This window comes from Uloborus diversus, chromosome 6, assembly GCF_026930045.1.
Source record: "Uloborus diversus isolate 005 chromosome 6, Udiv.v.3.1, whole genome shotgun sequence".
NCBI classification, from domain to species: domain Eukaryota; kingdom Metazoa; phylum Arthropoda; class Arachnida; order Araneae; family Uloboridae; genus Uloborus; species Uloborus diversus.
Window position 1 is genome coordinate 28,734,559 of NC_072736.1, and position 21,288 is coordinate 28,755,846.

The 21,288-nt window shown below is 32.7% G+C and overlaps 1 protein-coding gene across 1 annotated transcript in view; it reads left to right on the forward strand.

The window, feature by feature from the left end:
• Window positions 1–21,288, forward strand: part of LOC129224341 (mediator of RNA polymerase II transcription subunit 17-like) — a 46,779-nt gene that overhangs the window by 14,859 nt on the left and 10,632 nt on the right. The window contains exons 6-10 of the mRNA XM_054858783.1: window positions 2,784–2,917; window positions 4,847–4,918; window positions 14,795–14,857; window positions 16,085–16,290; window positions 17,449–17,505. Of these exons, the coding sequence (XP_054714758.1) occupies window positions 2,784–2,917; window positions 4,847–4,918; window positions 14,795–14,857; window positions 16,085–16,290; window positions 17,449–17,505 (532 nt within the window). The remainder of the gene's footprint in view (window positions 1–2,783; window positions 2,918–4,846; window positions 4,919–14,794; window positions 14,858–16,084; window positions 16,291–17,448; window positions 17,506–21,288) is intronic.

The window sequence follows — 21,288 nt, forward strand, 5'->3', positions numbered from 1 at the left end:
TATTAATGATCTAAGGTAGAGAAGTACCGATTACTCGGTAACTACTCGGTACTCGGCCATTACCGAGTAGTTGTAAAAAATTGGATATAGTTCAAAGCAGATTTTACAATTAATAAAAAAGTGCAAGCATATAATATACTGCAATCATTTACAATACAAATTTACAAGTCAAATTTAAATTTTGAAAATAATGAAATTTGTTATGCTTCAATGGAGTAAATCTTTTATTTTAATGCCCCAAAGTTAATGAAACCTATTAATGGATTTTTGCCACAAACAAAATTATTTATAAGAAGAGAGAGAGAGAGAGCATAAAAATATTTTTTCTTAAAAAATAAAACGAGGTTAAAAGCACAAATGTGCAGGAACGCTGCAGACACGTGTTTTGGCATTACAAGGAATGCTTTTTACAATGCACAAAATGTGAGCTCATGAATTTAAAGACATACGACAAAAGTCAGATTTTTTTACATTCATTAGCACACATTTTATTCACTGAAAAAGACATTCCTTGTAGTGCAAAACTGCAAATTTTTATTCAATCAGTGCTCCTGCACATTTGTGCTTTTAACGTTGCTTCATTTACTTTTAAAAATTATTTATCTTTGGCGAACTAGAAGTATATAGATTGATATAATTTGTTTTAATTCCAAATTGATTAATCCTACCTTTTATTTATTTGTTAATTTTTAATTCAAAAAATAACTTATTTGCAAAAATTATTGACACAAACAAAACCTTTTAAGTAATGTGTAATTAAATTTCAGCTGGAATTTTGTTTTAAAAACTATTATTTGTGCATGGAGGTCTATACTACTATTCCAATGAGGTGAAAATTCGTCATGTATGTGTCGGTGGTTCTTCTTAAAACATAATTGGTACTCAGTAACTCGGTACTCGGCTGAGTAGTGAAAGGCCGAGTACTCGGTACTCTGCTACTCGGCCAAAGTGCGATTCGGTACGTCTCCAATCTAAGGGTTCACATCAAACGAAGCTCGGATATTTTTTAAAAAAAATAATTCAACTGTGCACTTTTTAATAAAATCAATGAGGTCTTCACTGTAAATATATTTTAGCTCCTTTGGGATGAGAAAACAGGAATTATTTAACTAGTTTTTAAGGGCACTCTTCCAAAAAAAAAATGGAATAAGCCAGCTTGATGCTCGAAGTAAGGAGTTCTGATAAGACCCCTTTACATTGCCACCTGAATTTGAGCAGTATCACTTTGAGCCAGGGTTCATTGATTTAAATCAGCTTGATTTAAATCGTGATTGAAATCATGATTTAAATCAAGTGATTTAAAAAAAATCATTGATTTAAATCAAGTGATTTTTTTAACAAAATCATTGATTAAAATCATTTGATTTTATTTTTATAAATTAATTTTGCAGTTTTAGAATGTGTGGCTCTAAATTTAACAATACTGCATTATATAATCTTAACTCCAACTGGCAAAACTACATAGATCCCTCTTTCTGTGTGTAACAGGTTTTCAAACTCTTTCAATATTGTTTTTTCTCCAAAATTAGTTGTTCAGAACAAAATAAAAATTTGCAGTTTTTCTCATACACCATAACAAAAATGTTATAGTCAAGAAAAGTAATTGTTAAACATATTATTTTACACTAAAAATTTAAATAATGATAGAAACCATATCTTATAGCAAAGTGTAAAACAAAACCAAATCTTATCTAATTGTATAACATATTAATTTTTTTAAATATATTGAATATTTAAAGTACTTTTCCTATTTTTAAAAGTAAGCTGAATGGTATCATTAGTTCAGATTGCTTTATTATCAAGTTTTTTTTTTTTTTTTTTTTTTCCTGCCTTCTTCATCTCAATTGAACGATTGAATCAATTTCAGAACTTTTGTTAACTCTAAGCTGATAAACATAGAAAACTCAAATTTTAAGAATCTTTTTTTCTAAAAAGTATGAAAATTATAATTCTTGTAAATAGTGGTACTACTGTTTCCTAGAATTATAGTTGAAGGATTGGTGGTTGTAGCTGAGGGAGGGGGGAGGGTAAACATTAAATTTAATTTGAATCATGGACTTATGTTGAAACTGTTCTACTTAAACTATTATTAAAAAATAGTTACTGCCATGAAATAAAAATAGCTAAAATGTTGCTTTTTCATCTATGGTATGAAATATATTATGTTAATAAATGTAAAGTAATTAATACCCACAAATTTTTGAAGATTTTAATTAAAAAAAATCTGATTTAAATCAAAAAAACTTTTGATTAAAATTTTTTTTCCTAAATCACAAACCCTGTTTTGAGCTAACCACCCTTTCCAATGGGTCATACGTTCTTCCTGAAATGATCCACTTCGCCCCCCCCTACTTGGAGGATTTTCTTATGATGGTTTAAAAATAGTTCCAATGATCCAGGCTTTTGGTCATTGTAGACAAGCTCCAAGAGGCAGTGGGAATGTTTTAAAGAATTTGCCTGAACGAAACACCTATCTGTGTACCTTAAACAAAGCATAAAATTTTATTTCAACATATCGACTATTAGAAATCGCCTTTATTTGATATGAGCATTGATTTCACACTAAGTAGAGCTAGTTTTGTTAAGTCAAATCAAACTTTTTAGTATTTAGGATAACCACTTTTTAAAATATGAAAATTAAATATACTATTTTAGCTCTGCTAAAGTGGTTTATTTAAGTTTAAATATAGCATAACTCTCCATTTGCTGCATACACTTACTAATTTATTATGCTGTGAAACAATTTATTTTATAAAATCTTAAAGCTAATCTATTTTATTTAGATACTGAAACTATAGCATCAGGTGAATTAAGTATTCCTTTACCTCATGGTGCCTTGGCTTTAGCTGAATCAAATTGGCAACAGAAATTGGAAGCTGCACAAAATGTTTTGTTCTGCAAAGAATTGTTTTCACAGGTGAATTTCTTTTACTTTTTCTTAAAAATTTTATAATACAAATGCTTTGGTATTTCCTGTTTTTCTCATTTTTTTCTTATTTAAGTTATTTAGGGTCGACCAACCAGTGAATGAGCAATTAAGTTAAAGTTTGATATCATTTTCAAACATTCATAACCTTATAAAAAACTGGCATTTGGCACTCAACAGTAAAAACATTTTGATATTCATAATGTTTTTGAAAAAGTGGAGGATCTTTTAAGGCTCTGCCTCAGGTTTTTTGGGGGGAGGGGGGAGGGGTTGAAATGGAAAAATGTTTTTTAAATATCAAGATTATTTCCTCATAACTTGATTCACACTAAAAAGTATGAAGTAAAATAAGTACATGATTTCTTGACTAAAACACTAAAAAACTGCAGTTGATCTTAATATCTTTTGTTTAAGATAAAGCAGCCAATAAAGTTTAAATTTAAAATTCATAGAAGAAGAAATAGAGACGGTATGGTAAAAGTTAATCGTAAAATGCTGTATACCGCCCATTTCTTTTCCTCTCAAATTTTTAGTTTAAATTTTATTGGCTGCTTTAAATTACCCTAAATAAGAGATATTAAGATGAACTGCAATTTTTTAGTGTTTTAATCAAGAAATCGTATATTTATTTTATTTCATACTTTTTAGTGCAAAGGAAGTTTATAGAAAAAGTCTTTCTTTTTAAAAAACGTTTTTATATTTTATTTTAAAGTTTTTACATTTTGAAATTTATTTGAGATGTGACTTTTCAAAATTTAAAACACATTTACTAGTTACCTATCGTTCTTTGAAAACAAAAAATCGTTTTGATATGAATGTATTGCACATAAAAAGAGAATAGCTTAATTTTACTATTAATCATTTTCCAGTATTGCTGATTTGTATGCTCGAATTTAAAAACATTTTTGAACAAGTATAGCAAAAAAAAAGTCCACAAATATATGCTTGCTTAGGTTCAGCCTTGGAATTAATTTGTTAAATTTATTAATAATTCATTTTTTCATTGTTTATATTTTGGCTACAATTTAAAAGCGGTAGTTGGCAGCAATTAAGAACCTGAAGTAAAATGCAGGGATTATGAGAGGGAAAGTGAACTGAAAAATAGTCTTTAAAAAGAGTGCACTAATCACATGAATGAATACTTCCAACCAGTGGGAAAACTCATAATTTTTAGTCTTTTATTTTTGCAGATTTGTGGTAGAAAGCGACTACTGGTAATTTTTCTAAGAAGAAGCTTTTGAAATTATACTTTCCAAAACAAATTATGAACTGTTCATTCACCAAAAGAAAATTTAATCACAATTCACGTTTAATTTTCTGTTGTCTGCAATTTTTATGACAAATTCTTAATTTTCTGATATTCTTAAAGTAAGTAGGTTGAAAATTGTTTAACACTCCTTTAATGATTTAGCTTAAGATAGTAAAGTTTCTTCATTTTTTGTGTGATTAAATTATTCGTGGGGTTCAAAAAGGAATTCAAAAAAAAAAAAAAAAAAAAATATATGTGTACTAAGCTTGGATTTCAAGACATTCTGTACTCTCTAAAGTGTTAACAAAGATACATAACTCTTATTTAATAACTTATATTAATGATAGCATGACTGGATTTCTTTAAAGCAAGTTATAAAATATGCTTTCCTGTTTGAAATTTTTTTTCAAATAGAAATGTTTCATTTTTATTTATGAATATTAATTGATTGTATTTAATCTTACTAAAATATAGATTGCAAGATAAATTCAAAAATAAACCAGAATGATCCCATAAATTACAGAGAAAAAAAATTTAATTGTAAAAATGATTATTTTTCATGTCTTCAAAACTATTTTAGTGATTAAAATGAATCATATGGCTTATAATGTTTGAACTTATTAAGAATATTTATGAAATAGAAAATAACCTTTTTTCTTTAATGCTTTTAGCTTGCAAGTGAAGCAGTTCAAATGCAGTCAAGTATTCCTAATCTTGTTGTAGGGAATCAAATAACAACTTCTGTAAGTTTTAATGATAATAAACATTATTATTATTTTTTTTATAAAATAAAATATTTCAGTCATATTTGGATTTTTTAGAAAAATATTTTTATTTATAGTTATTTCTAAATGTACAATTTATTTAAAAAAATCAATAAAGCACCTTGCTTTCTCCAAATTTATTTCAAATCTACAATGTCAGTTGTTAAAAAGGTCCTTAAATGTTGGTACAATATTTCAAGTTAAGCTATTATCATACAGTAACAAGGTTGCTTTTTGAAATCCTTTCATTTTTAACCGACTTCAAAAAGGAGGCGGTTATCAGTTCATACCGTATGTATGTTTTTTTTTTTTTTGTTTGTCCACTCACAGCGTCTCACCTAGTGAACCGATTTTGATGATTCTTTCTTTAATGGATAGGGGATGGCTCAACTTAGGTCCCATTACTTTGTTTGACCATATTTGTCCTTTAGAAAAAAAGTTATGAGCAAAAAACCATAAATTTCATGCAATTTCCCTATTAAATGATTAAATATTGTAACGAAGTTCGCGCTGACTTTCCGTGGATAACGGTGGCTCAGCGGTAGAATTCTCGCCTTCCACGCAAGCAACCCGGGTTCAAATCCCAACTAGTACAAAGCGAATTTTACGAAGATTTCGTTTCTACTGTTTCTCGTATTTCCTCGAATGTTCTACTGGTTTCTGTGTCTTTTCGATTCTGGAAAATTCTGGCATTTTCTCAAGTGGTAAAGATACATTTTTAGTGTCAATCGCTTAAAGTTTAAGATGTGCTTATAGGTTTTTTTTTTAGTATGTAGCATTTTTAGGAAAAAAAAAAGGGTAAAGTTTCATGATGGTAACCTCTTACTTTTACAGAAATATACACATTTACACTAAAAAGGACGAAAAAAAAAATTTTGGAAAAAAATAGAACCGACTTCAAAATTGCTCTAAAAAGGGAAAAATAATTTTATTCTTTAAACACCATCGATAATACTTTTAAACATAATTTTTGAAGTTGGCGCAAAAACGATAGAACAGATCATTCACCGCCATAATTCAACTACAACTGTAAATTTTACCAGGCCTAGTTCCTTTACTACCACATACATTATGCGTTGATAACAGCATCTTTGAGTAACGATATAAATGTTTCGTTTCTAACTTTGGATGATTTTCTGAAAAAAATATGAACGAAGCATGGTTACACTGGATTTTACTTTTTGTTTTTGCGCCAACTTCAAAAATTATGTTTAAAAGTATTATCGATGGTGTTTAAAGAATAAAATTATTTTTCCCTTTTTAGAGCAATTTTGAAGTCGGTTCTATTTTTTTCCAAAATTTTTTTTCTTAACTTTTATTTCGAAATTTAGTGCACATTGAACATTGTTTTAGATTTAGTCTGTTGTCATAAACTCAGGACTGAGGTTTAGGGAAGGTTGAACCCGTGGTATCAACTGAGCATTTTCTGAACTATTTGGCTTGTTATTGTTAAAGTAATGCAAAGGATTTGTAAATTAGTTTTGAACCCTTTTCAAAAGAAGAAATAAATGTCTGCCTATACAATTCAAGCTGAGTAACTAATCTAAACTGATCTTTTTTGGTCTAATAAAAGCCCTTGTATCATATCTACCCTATAAAAAAGGTGCACACCCAAACATGTTCCAACTACAGTAGCGAATAGACTAGGATGCTCCTAGCTTGTTAAAACTTGTTAACTTTTAAACATCACCTGGATTCTACTAGATTGTGTGATATAGTAATCACATATATTTTCATCGATTCGCATTTTTATTTCCTGTGTTCGCATTTTTGGATTTTCTGTAATTTAATGGTGACTTTTCCGAGTTTTTGGCGACCATGTTTTGCCTCCTTCTTCCCTCGATGTGTTGTTCTCCCGCATTTTTCGCTCATTGGCTGTAGGCGTGGTCACGGTTCGATGATGTAATTTTCCTGCGTTCCCATTCGCTGCGCTGAGTGACGCCGTGCATGAATATCTGGTTTTCACGCGACCGCGTTGGGTTTTTGCTGGGATGTTTCAAAAAAACTTCGTGAGTAGTCGAGTGCTAGCGGTGACATGTGAAGGAGCTGTTTTTTTGTAGAGCACGGACGCTAAACCTGTGAAAGGTCGTCGTAGGAAATGACGATGAAGCGGATTATGAATCCCGATCCATAAATGGTTCGGGAGGAGGAGGCAAAACATGGACGCCAAAAACTGTGAAAAACGCCATTAAATTACAGAAAATCCAAAAATGCGAACACAGGAAATAAAAATGCGAATCAATGAAAATATGTGTGATTACTATATCACAGTTTTTTAGGTTTCTAACACACTTTCCAGATAGCTTATATTTGTGTCCCATGCTTATGTAGCATAATGAGAAAATTATCCTCCTGATGTTTGAATATTTTCTTAAGTAATGCAGCATTAATTCAGTACATTTTCATAAATCATTAGAGTGGAAATATTTTTATCTCATAAAATTTTATAACCTATTTTTTTTAACTTTTTACATCCATTCTTAAAAAGTTACACTTTGCCCTGTATCACATGAAATATTTTTCAAATGAGATTGCCGAAAATTATTTACGTAGAATCCATGTCAATTCAATAAGGGCTGTAACATGATGGTCTTGGATTTTTTTGAATTGAACATATGTTAAAATTCATAAAAAATTAAAAATGCATTTTTTTTTTGTTTTGCCCAAAAAAATTCCTGGGCTGAGATACAATCCGTCAAAGATGGCGGTCCTGTCATGATTTCTCACTTAGGATTTCGTCAAAATTTTTACAGTACATTATCTCAGGAATGGCAGCACATATTTTGTTGCAGTTTGTTTTATTTAAAAGGATATTTTTTCTTGTTTAAAAACATATGCAACATTTTGAAATATGTGCTTTAGTTTTTTTTCTCACAGTCTTTTGAAAAAAAAAAGTCTAAAATAATGTTTTTAATTTTTCTCAAATATGTCAATTTCAAAATTTTTTATTTTTTCACGTTTATTAGTACCATTGAGCACTAGGTTCCCTGAAAAGGAGAGCTTCCACTTTTTCGTTTAACATATTTTAGAGGCATTTGAAAAAATGAGGGTTTTTAAGAAACTCTTTATGTGATTGCAGATTTGAAAATTCAACAAATATTTTCTCAACAAGTGGCCAGAAAACACTTTTAATTAAGTTATATAATGAAATTTTCATTTTGAGTCTCTACTTCATCCAGGAGTTTTATTTTTTATGAAAACTAGAACGCGGTCACCAGCCAATTCGATTTGCTGTATTTTCCCATGCAACCTTTCAGCGTAGCGCCAAAAGAATAATTAAGCCGAATGCCATCTTGTTCTCATTCAATTTCATATCCTTTATAAAATGCGACTCAAAATGAAAGTTTCGCTATATGACTGAATTAAAAGTGTTTTCTGGCCACTTGTTGCGAAAATTTTTCATGAATTTTCAGGTCTGCAATTACATAGAGTTCCTTAGAAACCCTCATTATTTCAAATGCCTCTAAAATCTGTTAAATGAAAAAGTGGAAGCTCTCTTTTCCAGGGAACGTAGTGCTCAATGGTACTAATAAACTGTAAAAAATTGGAAATTTTTGAAATTGACATATTTGAGAAAAATCAGAAACATTATTTTAGCCTTTTTTATATTTTTTTTTCAAAAGACTGTGGGAAAAAAAACTAAAGCACACATTTCAAAATGTTGTATATGTTTTTAAACAAGAAAAAATATCTTTTTAAATAAAACAAACCGCAACAAAATACGTTCTACCGTTCCTGAGATAATGTACCTTAAAAGTTTTAACGGAAATCCCAAGTGAGAAATCATGACAGGACTGCCATCTTTGGGGGCCTGTATCTCGGCCCAGAAATTTTTTTGGGCAAAAAAAAAACTGTTTCTTAATTTTTTTTAAATTTTAACATATGTTGAATTCAAAAAAAAAAAAAGCCGAGACCATCATGTTCCCTTGGTGAATTGACATGGATTCTACCTTTAACATTTCTGTCTGACTTAACCAAAATATACATTCGTCTTTTTCTTTAATTGCATAACAAACTGTTGCAGGTCTTAGCTGCCTCGGGCAGAACGCTTCTTCCAACTCAAATGATACAAAGCAATTTTTCCAGTTTTTTATTTTTCGATCTTTCTCGGGCATTGAATCCCACAAGGTTCTTAAAAGTGTACATTTTGGTAGGGTTATTTCCAGGGTTTTTTTAGACCTATCAAATCCATCTCAGTCTGTTACTTCGGAATGAATGTTAGTGAAGATTTAAGTAAAAAGGGTTGATAGTGTAGTGCATGCGAAAACAAAACAAAAACATTGCTTCTTTTCAGCTTAAATTTAAATGTCACTAGTGTGTTAATAACCATTTTGAAGAATGTGCAGGAAGAATTTGATATGACACCAACTAGGCACCCTATTACACTAGGCACCTGTTGAATTTTAGATTGGAAAATGCAAGATAGCAGCAAAATATGAAAAGTTATTAAATACATGTTGGGAACAAATTAACGTACTGTGCAGGGACGTAACTAGGTCATTTTCGAACAGGGGCAAGACCTCGCTTTGGCGCCCCCGCCCCTTGAAAAAAAATTCTTTGATAATGTCATCATCAGACCTTTCAATATATATTACACAGAAAATCCACTGAAAACACGCCCACATACATACATAATTATCAATAGTGTCACTACGACGGGAGGGGGGATTCATCCTGGGTGATACCCATCTCAATGGTAAAACAAAAGGTGGAGTTATAAAAAATACTAAGATTTAAATTCTGAAAAATTCTCCAAAACCTCTCGATACGTATTTTTAAAAACATAACGTCAAAGAAATTGGGTTGTGGCTGTCCCACGCCCAGGAGACCCCATAACCACCTCATCTTTGACATTTCGGACACAATTACTTCGGACCCCTTTGTTTGTACCTTGGAGTGATTTTTTTCCCCCCCGAATTAAGGGTATTTTTTCTTTTCTTTTTCTTTTTTGAAATTCATTTTTTAATATAAAACTTCCCATGCATACTTTTAAGGGGATGAAAGATTTCTCACAGCCCTTTTATCTTATTCACAGCCCCACAACCCTTTTTTTTTTATGTCAGTCTAAAAAAGGTTTTTCTCTGTATCAGGTGAAGCTTGATCCAATTTTCTCATTTAATTAGAACAGTAAATGAATAAATATAGGAGTTTCTATTTCATTGGAAGTCATTGGCTAAACTCAATTCAAGCCCGGAGCTATTGCGGGAAATGTTATTGGAGAAGATGAATTTGAAAACGGTGTTTCAAACGTACAAAACTGCTCAGGAGCCCTTTAGCCCCTACAGCTGAGAAAGTTTGTGCAATTTAGTTTAAACCCCGGGGTAGGGTTGTTCTTTGAAGCGTTTTTGCTTTAAAATAAATTTTATATGCATATTTTTATCAAGTTCTTTTTTTCGTTGTGTAAGAGCGGGATTTTATTATTGTTACAATTATAATGAGCTATTAAGTTGTTAGCAATTATAATGAGCTCTTAACTTAAATTCTATTTTCCACTAGAGGGGGAGCAGGAATTTCATTTTGCTTTAACTGTAACGCGTATTTTAATCTAATGCTTCCTAACAGACAATTAAAACCTTCGAGAACCAAATAAGATTTCAAAGCAATAATAGGGGATAGGTGAACGTTAGGCGAGCAGATGGCGGCAGACCCCTAGCATTTTAATCTATATTTTATCTATCAAATATAAATAGAGCACACTATTGCGCAGACGATGCAGTTACACATGAATCAAGCGTAAAATTTACATAAAATGCATTCAAATTTAATTTTCAATACTTACCTTATAATGTACGAGTAACTTTCGTTACTCCACAAAAACAAATGCGTGTTGTTCCTGAAATTGCATGAACTACATGTTTCCATAGAACTGATAAAAGAGTGAAAGAAAAAAAAATGGGAGCGGGGAGGCACCAAAAATTGCTGCACAAGAATTCCTGAATTATATAGTAATGGGAAAACATTGTCTTCAGCATACCGCAAAACTTGTTTAAAAAAACACATATTTTGGGGGCTACAAGCTACAAGAGCAGGGTCATTTCTCAGTATAAAGGAATCAGCTTTTGAAAAAAAGATTTCCTCGCAACACGGAAACACGTATCTGTGACTGCAGTCTCTTTTCTTTCTTTTTTTTAGTAAAAAAAAAACGCATTTTAAAAATATTATTATTATATATGTTACATTTTTTCAGCATCCTTTTTTCCAAGTTACTTCAATTTAATGATTTAATGTTAAATATACATCAAAAGTACCGAAATGAAATTCAAGTTTGAGAGCTGTGAAAACTGGCTGATTTCCCTCCTATTGACGTTGATTTTGTAGTAAGTTACCGCCTTAAGCCAGGGCTAAGGCTCTCTTAACCCATTAAGCGCCAAGTCTCTCATTTTGGGAACCATCAATTAATATTTTTTTCTTCATCAAGTAATTAAGATATCATTTTGAAATTTTTAAAAATGTTTGATAGAGAACCAAACTTTATTTCTAATTTTTCCAAAAAGGTTTGAAATGTAAATTATTTTTTAAAAAAAATTTAAACTTTGCAAAAATTTCTTGTTTTTGCATTACACGGGAAAAAAATTCCCTAAAAATAATTAATGCGAATGTAGGAAATTCGAAACATGGAATATGAAGCTCAATAGAGCTTTTTTCAAATCACAACAAACAGGGGACAAGAAAAACAATTTAAAAGAGTTTTATTGGACTTTATTTACTGAAGTCCCAAAATGGGAGACTTGGCGTGTTCTGATTAGCAGAGCTAGTCATGCCTAACCCATTCTGCATGAATGAACTCTCCCCCTTTTTTCCTGTGGAAGCCACAACCCCTTTTGTGTTTTCTCACTATAAACACTCTTTTGTTGTTCAAGGTCAAGAGCAGGCGCTTTTATTAAAACAAGTGACATTCCACTCGTTTAGAAAAGAATTCTGGAATAACAGGGGTGCCAATCCTCCCTAAGGAAAAAGACGCATCTTTCTGAATTTCTACAGATCACGAAAGAGATTCCTGTAAAAGATCAAAACTCCCTTTAAAACTATTTCTCCCCCATAAAAATATTTCTCTCCCCTCCCCTTTGAGGGCTCCCCCTTCAATAAAGGAGCTTGAATTTCAATAGAGAAATTTCTTCACTTTTTTTTTTGAAATCAAATATATAGTAAGGATTTTCGACTTTGCTACGAACTTCAAACAATATTAAAATAATACATTTAAGCCTAAAACAAGAAGATGAGTGCAGTATCACTTGTTAGTGAATTGCCAAATTCTGTTCAGATATTTGAGAAAAATTTGTTTTAATGGAAATCGCTTAGATGACAGATAATGCGATAACTGTCTCAATTTACACTTTTTCAATTTATCGTAATTTGTTGGACGAAATCGGAGAAACTATAACCGTTGATAATTCCTCAATGTCAAGCATGCTGGACATTTATTTCTAAAAACATTATGATGATACATAAATCATGTAATCAAACATGTTATGGAGCAGGCGAAATGTTAACTGTAAAAAAACCCTTGCCTATAATGACACAAATACACCGTCATGGAGTCCAAAAATATCTTAGTTCCATTTTATAAGAGCCATTTTATATAGTGCTTCGGGTCATTGCCATTTACCGTCGCTCGATCCCCGACATGGTTAATAAAAAATAAAAAATAAACCTACCTCTTCTCTTTTTGTGTATGAAAATCCTAAGGCTTTTTGCTAAAAGGTAGTAAAATGTGTGGGAAAAAGTTCCATTTTGAACAAAAATATATAAGAAGAAGGAGTGAAACAAGAATGAAAAACAGACCTGGAGTGATGTACGGGCAGAGCGGGGGGAGGGGGGGGGTGACGTCCTTAAGGGGCCAAACGGCTCAAGAAATTAAAAAAACTAGCATACTAATACTTATTAACGTTGTAAATGTACCTCTGGGGCTGGCCTCCACAGCTTTTGTTGCAAACGGTCCCACAATTTATAGCTTTGGATCTCATGAAAACTTAGAAATTCTACTTTTTAAAGCTTGAATATGTTAAATATGCACTTAAAGTACCAATAACTAGCTGTATTCATTACATGAAAAGGATTTTAGGGCTTTCTAATTGGATTTAGCCAGAATTTATTCAAGTATCAACATAGTGACAGGGATATATATGTTATCCCCATTTAACGCCAAGTCTCGCATTTTGGGACCATACCATATCTCCTAACCTAATAAATATTTTTGCAAAATTTCAGCTACATATGATTAAAGATGTGTATTGAACATCCAAACACATGAAAACTTAAGTATTTCCAATGTGGTTCATATAGCGGCGCTTAATGGGTTAAGAGGTTTTTCGCCTCCAGCTCATGTGTTTCCTATTCCGGGCTGATGAGTGCTAAAAAGCACGAAACTGCAGTCCTCGGATGGAATAACTGAGCTGGTGGTGTATTTTAAGTTTATTGACGTTGATGTTTGAAGAAATTTTAAATATTATGGGTGGCAAACTATATTCATACTAAGCAGAAAATATCTCAATTTAGCCCAATTTTTCTCTAAAAAACCAATGTTTTCTAAAGAAAATATTGTCAGCCTTCAGAATTTTGAATTGAATCTCAATAATTATAGTGCAAAGTTTTTAAATTAGATAAACAATGTCTTACCAAACATCTTAAACATTTAACCAAGATGATAATTGAGATGAGAACTGATGATATTCTTTTCCACGCGCGCTTTAGCTGTCCTCCTAAATTCAGCACCAGATGCAGGGCCGATTAAGATATCGATGGGCCCTTTGCCAAATACTTTTTTGAGGCCCCCTTGTATTTAAACTTTATATAACTTTAGCCGTTGGATGAAACAATTTTAGCCATAGACTAAATTAATTTCAGCCATTTGGGGGCCCTAGGCCACGGCCTAGTTGGCATATTCAGTAATCAGACCCTGAGCAGATTGCTTTTTCGATATATTTTTTTAATTGAATTAAAATTACACAAGGTGAAAAAAAAAATACCATGGAATAATAAAATGAAAAAGGCAAAACTATCAGAGAAATATGTAGTACGAGAGCTCGTACCACAGAGAAACTCTTTAGCGAATTATTCTATAGGATCAAGATTGTGGGAGTGGAAACTCGCTCCAATTTCTAAAAAGGGGCTACGCCCGAGGGAAAGCTGTAAAACGATTTTACCTGAGGCCAGTAGGGTAGACTAGTTCTCGTTCTTATGTAGTAAGGGACATCACGTTGACAGTTTTATTATGGTTTTATTGTGGATGAAGCAGATTTAAGCATTTCCGCTGTTTTTGGGTGATTCTTAGCTGAGATGTAATAAGAACTGGTCACAAGAAAATGCATTTATGCCATTTACTGCGCCTACCTGCTTTCCGTCTATCTTTTTCATTCTGTCAGCTTGTGCCTATCCTGAGGGGTTTTTTTTTTTTTAATTTTTACTAAGTTGTTTTTTCCACTTTTTCCTTGGATAAAAAGATATTCATGCATTTACTTAGTCAGTTTTGCGCCCCTGAAATCTGGCGCCCGGGGCGCAAGCCCCGTCTGCCCCCCTCTAGTTACGTCCCTGGTAGTGTGCCTACATAAATTGACAAAATGAAAAATTAAATACTTTGATGAAATGTCAGAACATCAAGCAAAACAAATCTGAGTTAAAACATTTGGAAGAAACTGCTACCTAATTTTCATTGTTAATTGCCTAAAAACTGCTTTATTATTCTAGTTGAAATACACAATCACTCTAACGTTATTTTCATTTAATTCATTAATTATTTTCATTAATTGATATCAACTCATTTGATGTAGGATGTTTTGATGAAATTTAATAAGAATGATATGTTTTATGCCTGAAATTTTCTTTTTGTTCTCATTTAAATAATTTAATTTCGTGCAGCTTTTTCCTGGTGTACAACTCAATATTGGCTTGTGTCATAGTACAATACAAGACAGAGTAAAGGTAGATTGTTTTCGATTTTATTAAAAAGATTTTAAAAAGTTATATGATTGTTATGTTGAACTTATTGAAAATCTTGCTTGATATTTCTGTCTGCTTTAGCTTGCATTAAAATATTTTTAGTTCTGTTTCAAAATCGAATGGAAACCTCCTCTTTATTTTTTCTTTTAATGTGATTTTAGCAAGACTTTTATTTTTCGCCGATGAAATTCGATTTTTCCCGGATGAGTTTCGATTTTATGCGGATGAGGCATTGCAAACAGATAATTTTTTCCCCTCTTTGAAAATCCCAACTTAGTTTGCAAATAACAAGTAATAAACTGCATTTTGACGTGCTAGGGTGACAAGGGAGTTTGGACAACTGGAGACATTTTTCGCGATTGATTCCAGAGCTCTTTCCGGAAGTAAAGTTATTAAACTCACACAATTCAGAGCTTACTGGAAGAAGAGATTTTAGAAGTGACAAAGGAGAACAAAACCAATGAGGATATAGACATGGATGACACACAACCAAAAGCTTTCGCACTGAAAATTTTGAGCCAATCCTAGACAATGGCAAGTGATCTTTCTGATTTATTAGTGAAGGAAGATCCCGTCAAGGAAATTAAGCGAGTGATCATGGAAGCGTTAATAACCCACAAAGAACTACAGAGAAAATTTTTATTGCATGCCAAAAGAATAACATAAATGGCTCTTTTTTATAAGCACTAAGTTAATTCATGGTTTCTTTATGGATGTTGGGCCTATGTATTGGAATAAGTACACATTAAACCTAATATATATATTTATCTATCACTAGAATGGATTTTTTCTTTCATCTACAGAACCTAACCCCTATGTTAACACTACTATTATTCCTCAATTTAAGCGGTTTTGATTCACGCAGCATTTCTGTGGAACCTAACCCCTGCTTAAAATGAGGGTCTGCTGTGTTTTATTAAAGTTGTTGAGTATCTGGTCAGGCCTGTTATTTGGGCAATCAATTTAAGGGGGGGGGGTTCAATTGCCCCCCCCCCCCCAATTGAATTTTAAAAACTCATTGAAATTATGCGGTGTGCATGTGTTTTGATGTTTTTCTCCTATAACATACATTGAGTACATACCTTTTGCCCCCTCCTAGAAATTTTTGAAATGAGAGGCCTGCATCCAATACCGAACTGATAATTTTTCTTATGATTTTTAAAAATTTGAATTCAAATAGTGTATCCATTTTGTTTGTAATATATATAGACTGCAGTATCTGGTCTTAGTGCTCCTGGTGAACATAAACCAGTTTTAGAACATTCTTTACACCAACTGCTGCGTGAGTTGCATTATAAAGCCATTCATCATCCTATGCCGCATCCAACAACTTCAACATTGGGCATCAGCAAGCGTAGAAGACTGGCTGGACCTGAAGCTTCAGACTTAGAAACCATTCGTAGATCAATCGACTAGTAAGCTTCACACCTTATCAATGTTTGCTTAAAAATTTGCGTGTCTGAACGTAAATAAAATCATAAAATTCTAACTTAATTAGAAAAATATAAATTAAATATGCCCCTAATTATTTACATTAGTTAAGACTAATACAGTGAAACCAGGATTTAACTGAGCATTTTTTCTTGATAGTCTCAATTTTTATGCAATAATATGGTTAACATTTCTTTCGGTACATGAGGTTTCTCTATACCACACCGCTTTCTCACTTTTTTTGGTTTTTAGTGTAGTAAGGTTTTCTCCTCATTTTTATATAATGCAATATGTATTTACTTTGAAGTCAAAGATAGCATTTAAACCATTGCATGCAATTTCTTTTTGTAGTACAAGAGCTTTATGGTTGCCTGCATAGGAATCGGTAGGCAATACTGCAATGGTAGGGCCCAAGTAGAAAATGGGCCCAAATTGAAAAAAATAAGTCTTAAAATTTTTTTTTTTGTATTTATTTCTAAGCTTGAAAAAAGTGGGGGGGGGGGGGGAGGGAGCCCGTGGCATGCTTTTTTTTATTAGAAAAGGATTGAAGGAAGCCTACTAGGCCAGTAAAGGGGCTTTCATATTTAGACTATGATGTCAGACTTAAAATGCTTAATATATAAAGTCTCCAGCAAAGGGCACATGATTCAGTTGTTTAAATTTATTAAAATGAAAAATGTTAATGGATTAACTGTTTGCAGTGAAGGCCGGACAAAAGGTCATTGTTTTGAGCTGCTCAAATCTCAGACTGGTCTGAAGGTTAGGAAAGATTACTACTTCAGTAAGATTGTAGGCACTTGGAACAGCTTACCACAAGAGGCGTTAAATAGCAAGGGGGTAGATAGTTTTAAGAGGATCATTGATCTCCACTGGCGACTGATAAATTGATGAGGACCAGCCTAGTTGTGCTCAAATCCCATTGCATATTTGTCTGTAACAGTTCTTTACTAAAAGTTTTTGCATTATCTTTCCTACATACTTTAGAATTTGTTTTGCTATCTTTCGTTATTGTTAAATATGTTTTGAATGTATTTAGTTGTTTTTGTTCCTACTACATAAAATGTAAAGTAGTTATTATGATTAATATGATTTATTGAACATAGTTATTTTAAAAGTTTTTGAAATCTTCTTTTTTCCCCTAGTGAAAGCCTGTTAGAACAAATAATAAAGCAGTCTCGTCATGCCCATTTAAGACTCAGGTAATAATTTATCTTTAACTAAGAAGAAAAAAAATATTTTTTTTTTCAGTTCCAAATAATGTTTAAAAAATTTTTTTGGTATTTTTTTGTAAATTATTAATATTTTTTCACCTCTACATAGTATAAAATGAAGTCTAGAAAAAGTGTCTGTTTGTTTGAACGCTCAAAACTGAAGAACTACCCCGTTGATTTTGCTGAAATTTTAAGAGCATCTTTTTTTCAGCACCCGAAGGGTTTACAGTTCGAAAAAAATCCAATAAATAGTTCTTTTTTTATTCCAATTTATAGTCTAAGATCCGGCTGCAGAATTACTGACTTATCGAGTATAAAGTCAAAATCAAATTTTTATATTACATTATGAAAGGGGCAATGTGTTTTGGCTAGGTTGCCTAACAAGAAGTGCCCACAAATATTTTTTATCAAATTAATATTTTTTGAAATTTTGGGGCAAAAATGACACATTTGTTATTAAAATAAACTATACTCTACTTCAAAGAAATATACCTAAAGAACTTGAAAAGTTTTGATTGCCGTTGTGCAACTGGCTGCTACCTATTCGCAGCCACATGTAAACGGGTACTATTGGTGCACATCTATGCACTCATAAAGTATAGTCATCATTTATATATCAAATTAAAGCTAATCTTTTTCTGAACGTGATAAACTAAGGTTGCCTACAGTGTTGCCAGATTGGGGAAAATTTCCCCTTTTTGGGGAAATTTGGTGCTCTATGGATGGGTACTCTATGGGGAAATTTTGGGGAAATGGGTTTTGTGGGGAATTTTTTGGGGAAAAATTTTTTCCTTGGGAAAAACCTGGGGGAAAAAAAACATCGGGAAAAATATTTTTTTCTGTATTTAAATTCGCATCAAGAATCTGTGGGAACATTGTATCAAACAGCGTTGGGTTAGCTTTGCTTAACTTTTTGGAATTCGCATTTCGCATTATGTGGAATATTATGCTATGGAATTCGCATTAATGTTCTGCGTAAGTAACTAGTTGATACGTGAAACAGGTAGAAATAAGTGTGATGAAGAGTGTTCTTGGATAAATATATACAAAAATCATAGTTTAAATGTACAAACAGAAGCAGAGTAGTAAATGCGAGTAGAAAAAAAATATTTGGTTATTTCTTATCTCCAGGCCCGTGTCCAGATTTTTATAAAGGGAGGGGTTTTAATCTTACTTGTGTGTGGGAGGGGATTCAACCCCTCACAACCTTTAGTTTTACGACAAATTGTCAATCCCAGTATGGCGTTTATACACCTGTAAGTATTACTGCCCCCTCCCCATCCCCTAGAAGGATAATTCTGGCAGGTAACCAAAGTATTCCTTCATTTTACAGGTTCACTTTAACCAAACCTTGTTTGTTTCTTTTGAATTAAACCTGTTTACTGTGCGGTTTATTGCAACAAGAATTAAAAACTCTCCACAAATTATTTTATAATGTAGAATGTACAGTAGACCCTCGTTTTACGCAGGGCCTGATTAACCACGGTCCGGCGGGTCCGCGGACCTGGGCACCACAAATTTAGGGCACTAAAATAGCCTAAATGAACTTACTTACTTACTTCGTTTTTTTTCTGTTCCAGTGAATGTTCCTTTTCAGTGTTGAAAACTCCTAAACATTGCAAATTACGCGTCATCAACTGCATTTTGGCGTGCTAATACAAATACAAATGTGACGACCAGCAACAGGCTCTGGGCCCAGCTAGGCTGGTCCTAGTCAATTAATTAGTCCCCAATGAAGATCAATGGCCCTCTTAAAGCTATCCACTCCCTTGCTCATTACCGCCTCTTCCGGTAAGCTATTCCAAGTGCCCATGACCCTGCTAAAGTAGTAGTTTTTCCTGATATCCAAGTTAGCCTGAGATTTAAATAGCTTAAAACAATGACCCCTTGTCCTGCTTTCCCTGCAAAAATTTAACCCATTTACATCTTCCATTTTGATAAATTTAAATAACTGAATCATGTCCCCTCTGACTCTCCTTTGCTCCAGGCTATACATGTTAAACCTATTAAGTCTGGATCATAATCTAACTCTGAGAGTCCCCTTACTAATTTAGTTACCCTTCTTTGAATCCTTTCCAATACAAAAATATCTTTCTTCAGATAAGGCGATCAAAACTGAACAGCATACTCCAAATGAGATCTTACTAAACTCCTATATAAAGGCAGAAGAACTTTCTTAGATTTGTTTGAAATAGATCTATTGATAAACCCAAGCATTTTGTTGGCTTTGTTACTAGCAATACTGCACTGTTGACTAAACTTGAAGTCCTGATTTATAAAGACACCCAGATCCATAACATTTTCTGCCTGATTTATGACTGAACCCTGTAAACGATATCTCATACGCTTATTTCCATGACCTAAGTGTAGCACTTGACATTTCCCTACATTAACTGCCATACCCCATTTATCTGCCCACTTAGTAATATGATCTAAATCCTCTTGCAGCTGTTTTACTTGTTCTTCATTTTCGACAATCCCCATAACTTTTACATTGTCAGCAAAACAATTCATGCTTCCAGAAATATTTTCATTGATGTCATTCATAAATATAATAAACAAAAGAGGCCCTAAAACTGATCCCTGAGGAACCCCACTTAAAACATCACTCCAATTAGAATGATTTCCTCTCACAACTACTCTTTGCTTCCTACCAGTAAGCCAATTTCTAACCCAAAGTAAAGTTTTTCCTCCTATTCCTATGTCAGCTAACTTGCTGAGAAGAGCAACATGCGGTACCTTGTCAAAAGCTTTTTGAAAAGCAATATAAACAACATCCACACATTTTTTGTTATCTAAAGCTGAGGTAACCTTGTCGTAGAAATGTAATAAATTAGTAGTACAGGATTTACCTTTCCTGAAACCATACTGCAAACTAGTCAACAGACTATTAGTCTCTAAGAACTTCATGATCTTAATTTTGATCAAAGTTTCGAAAATCTTACAAATCACTGAAGTCAAACTTACAGGTCTATAATTCCCAGCAATACCTTTAGACCCCTTCTTGAAGAGTGGCGTTATGTTAGCCAGCTTCCAGTCCTCTGGCACCGTCCCCGAGTTATAAGAAGCATTGAAAATATTCAAAATAACATCCACTAATTCCTCTGCACATTCAACTAAAATTTTTCGATAAATATTATCTGGTCCCGGAGCTTTAGTTGCTTTAATATTTTTCAAAAGAAATAAAACCTCCTCCCTGGAAAATACAAAATCCTCAAGCTGTATAATAGCTTGTGTCTTGTTAGTGTCAACTGTTGAGATACAGTTATCGTTAAACACACTGGAAAAAAAGTTATTTAGAACATTTGCAATATCCCTATCGTTTTGGATTAAATTTCCATACTCATCAACCAAAGGCCCAATTTGACTGTTTCGAGCTTTCCCAGAATTAGCGTAAGCAAAAAACCTCTTAGGGTTCCCATCAATGTCATCTGCCAGCCTTTGCTCCAATTCCCTTTTCTGAATCCGTACCAAATACTTAAACTTTCGCCTTGCCTTACCATACTGGAGCCTCTCCGCACTCTGACCAGTTTCTTTAGACTGACGAAAAGTGGCTTGCTTATAATTAAGAGCTTCTTTAGTCTCCCTGAAGAACCACATGGGCCAAATTTTGGTACTAACACCTTTTCTTCTAAATGGAACATAGTCCCCAACCGTTTTAGCAAGTTTATCCTTAAATTCCGTCCACTGCTGATCTACGTAGCTATTTTCCAATCCTGATGAAAAAACCTCTTTCAAGCTCTGCCTAAGTTCAACAAAATCAGTGTTTCT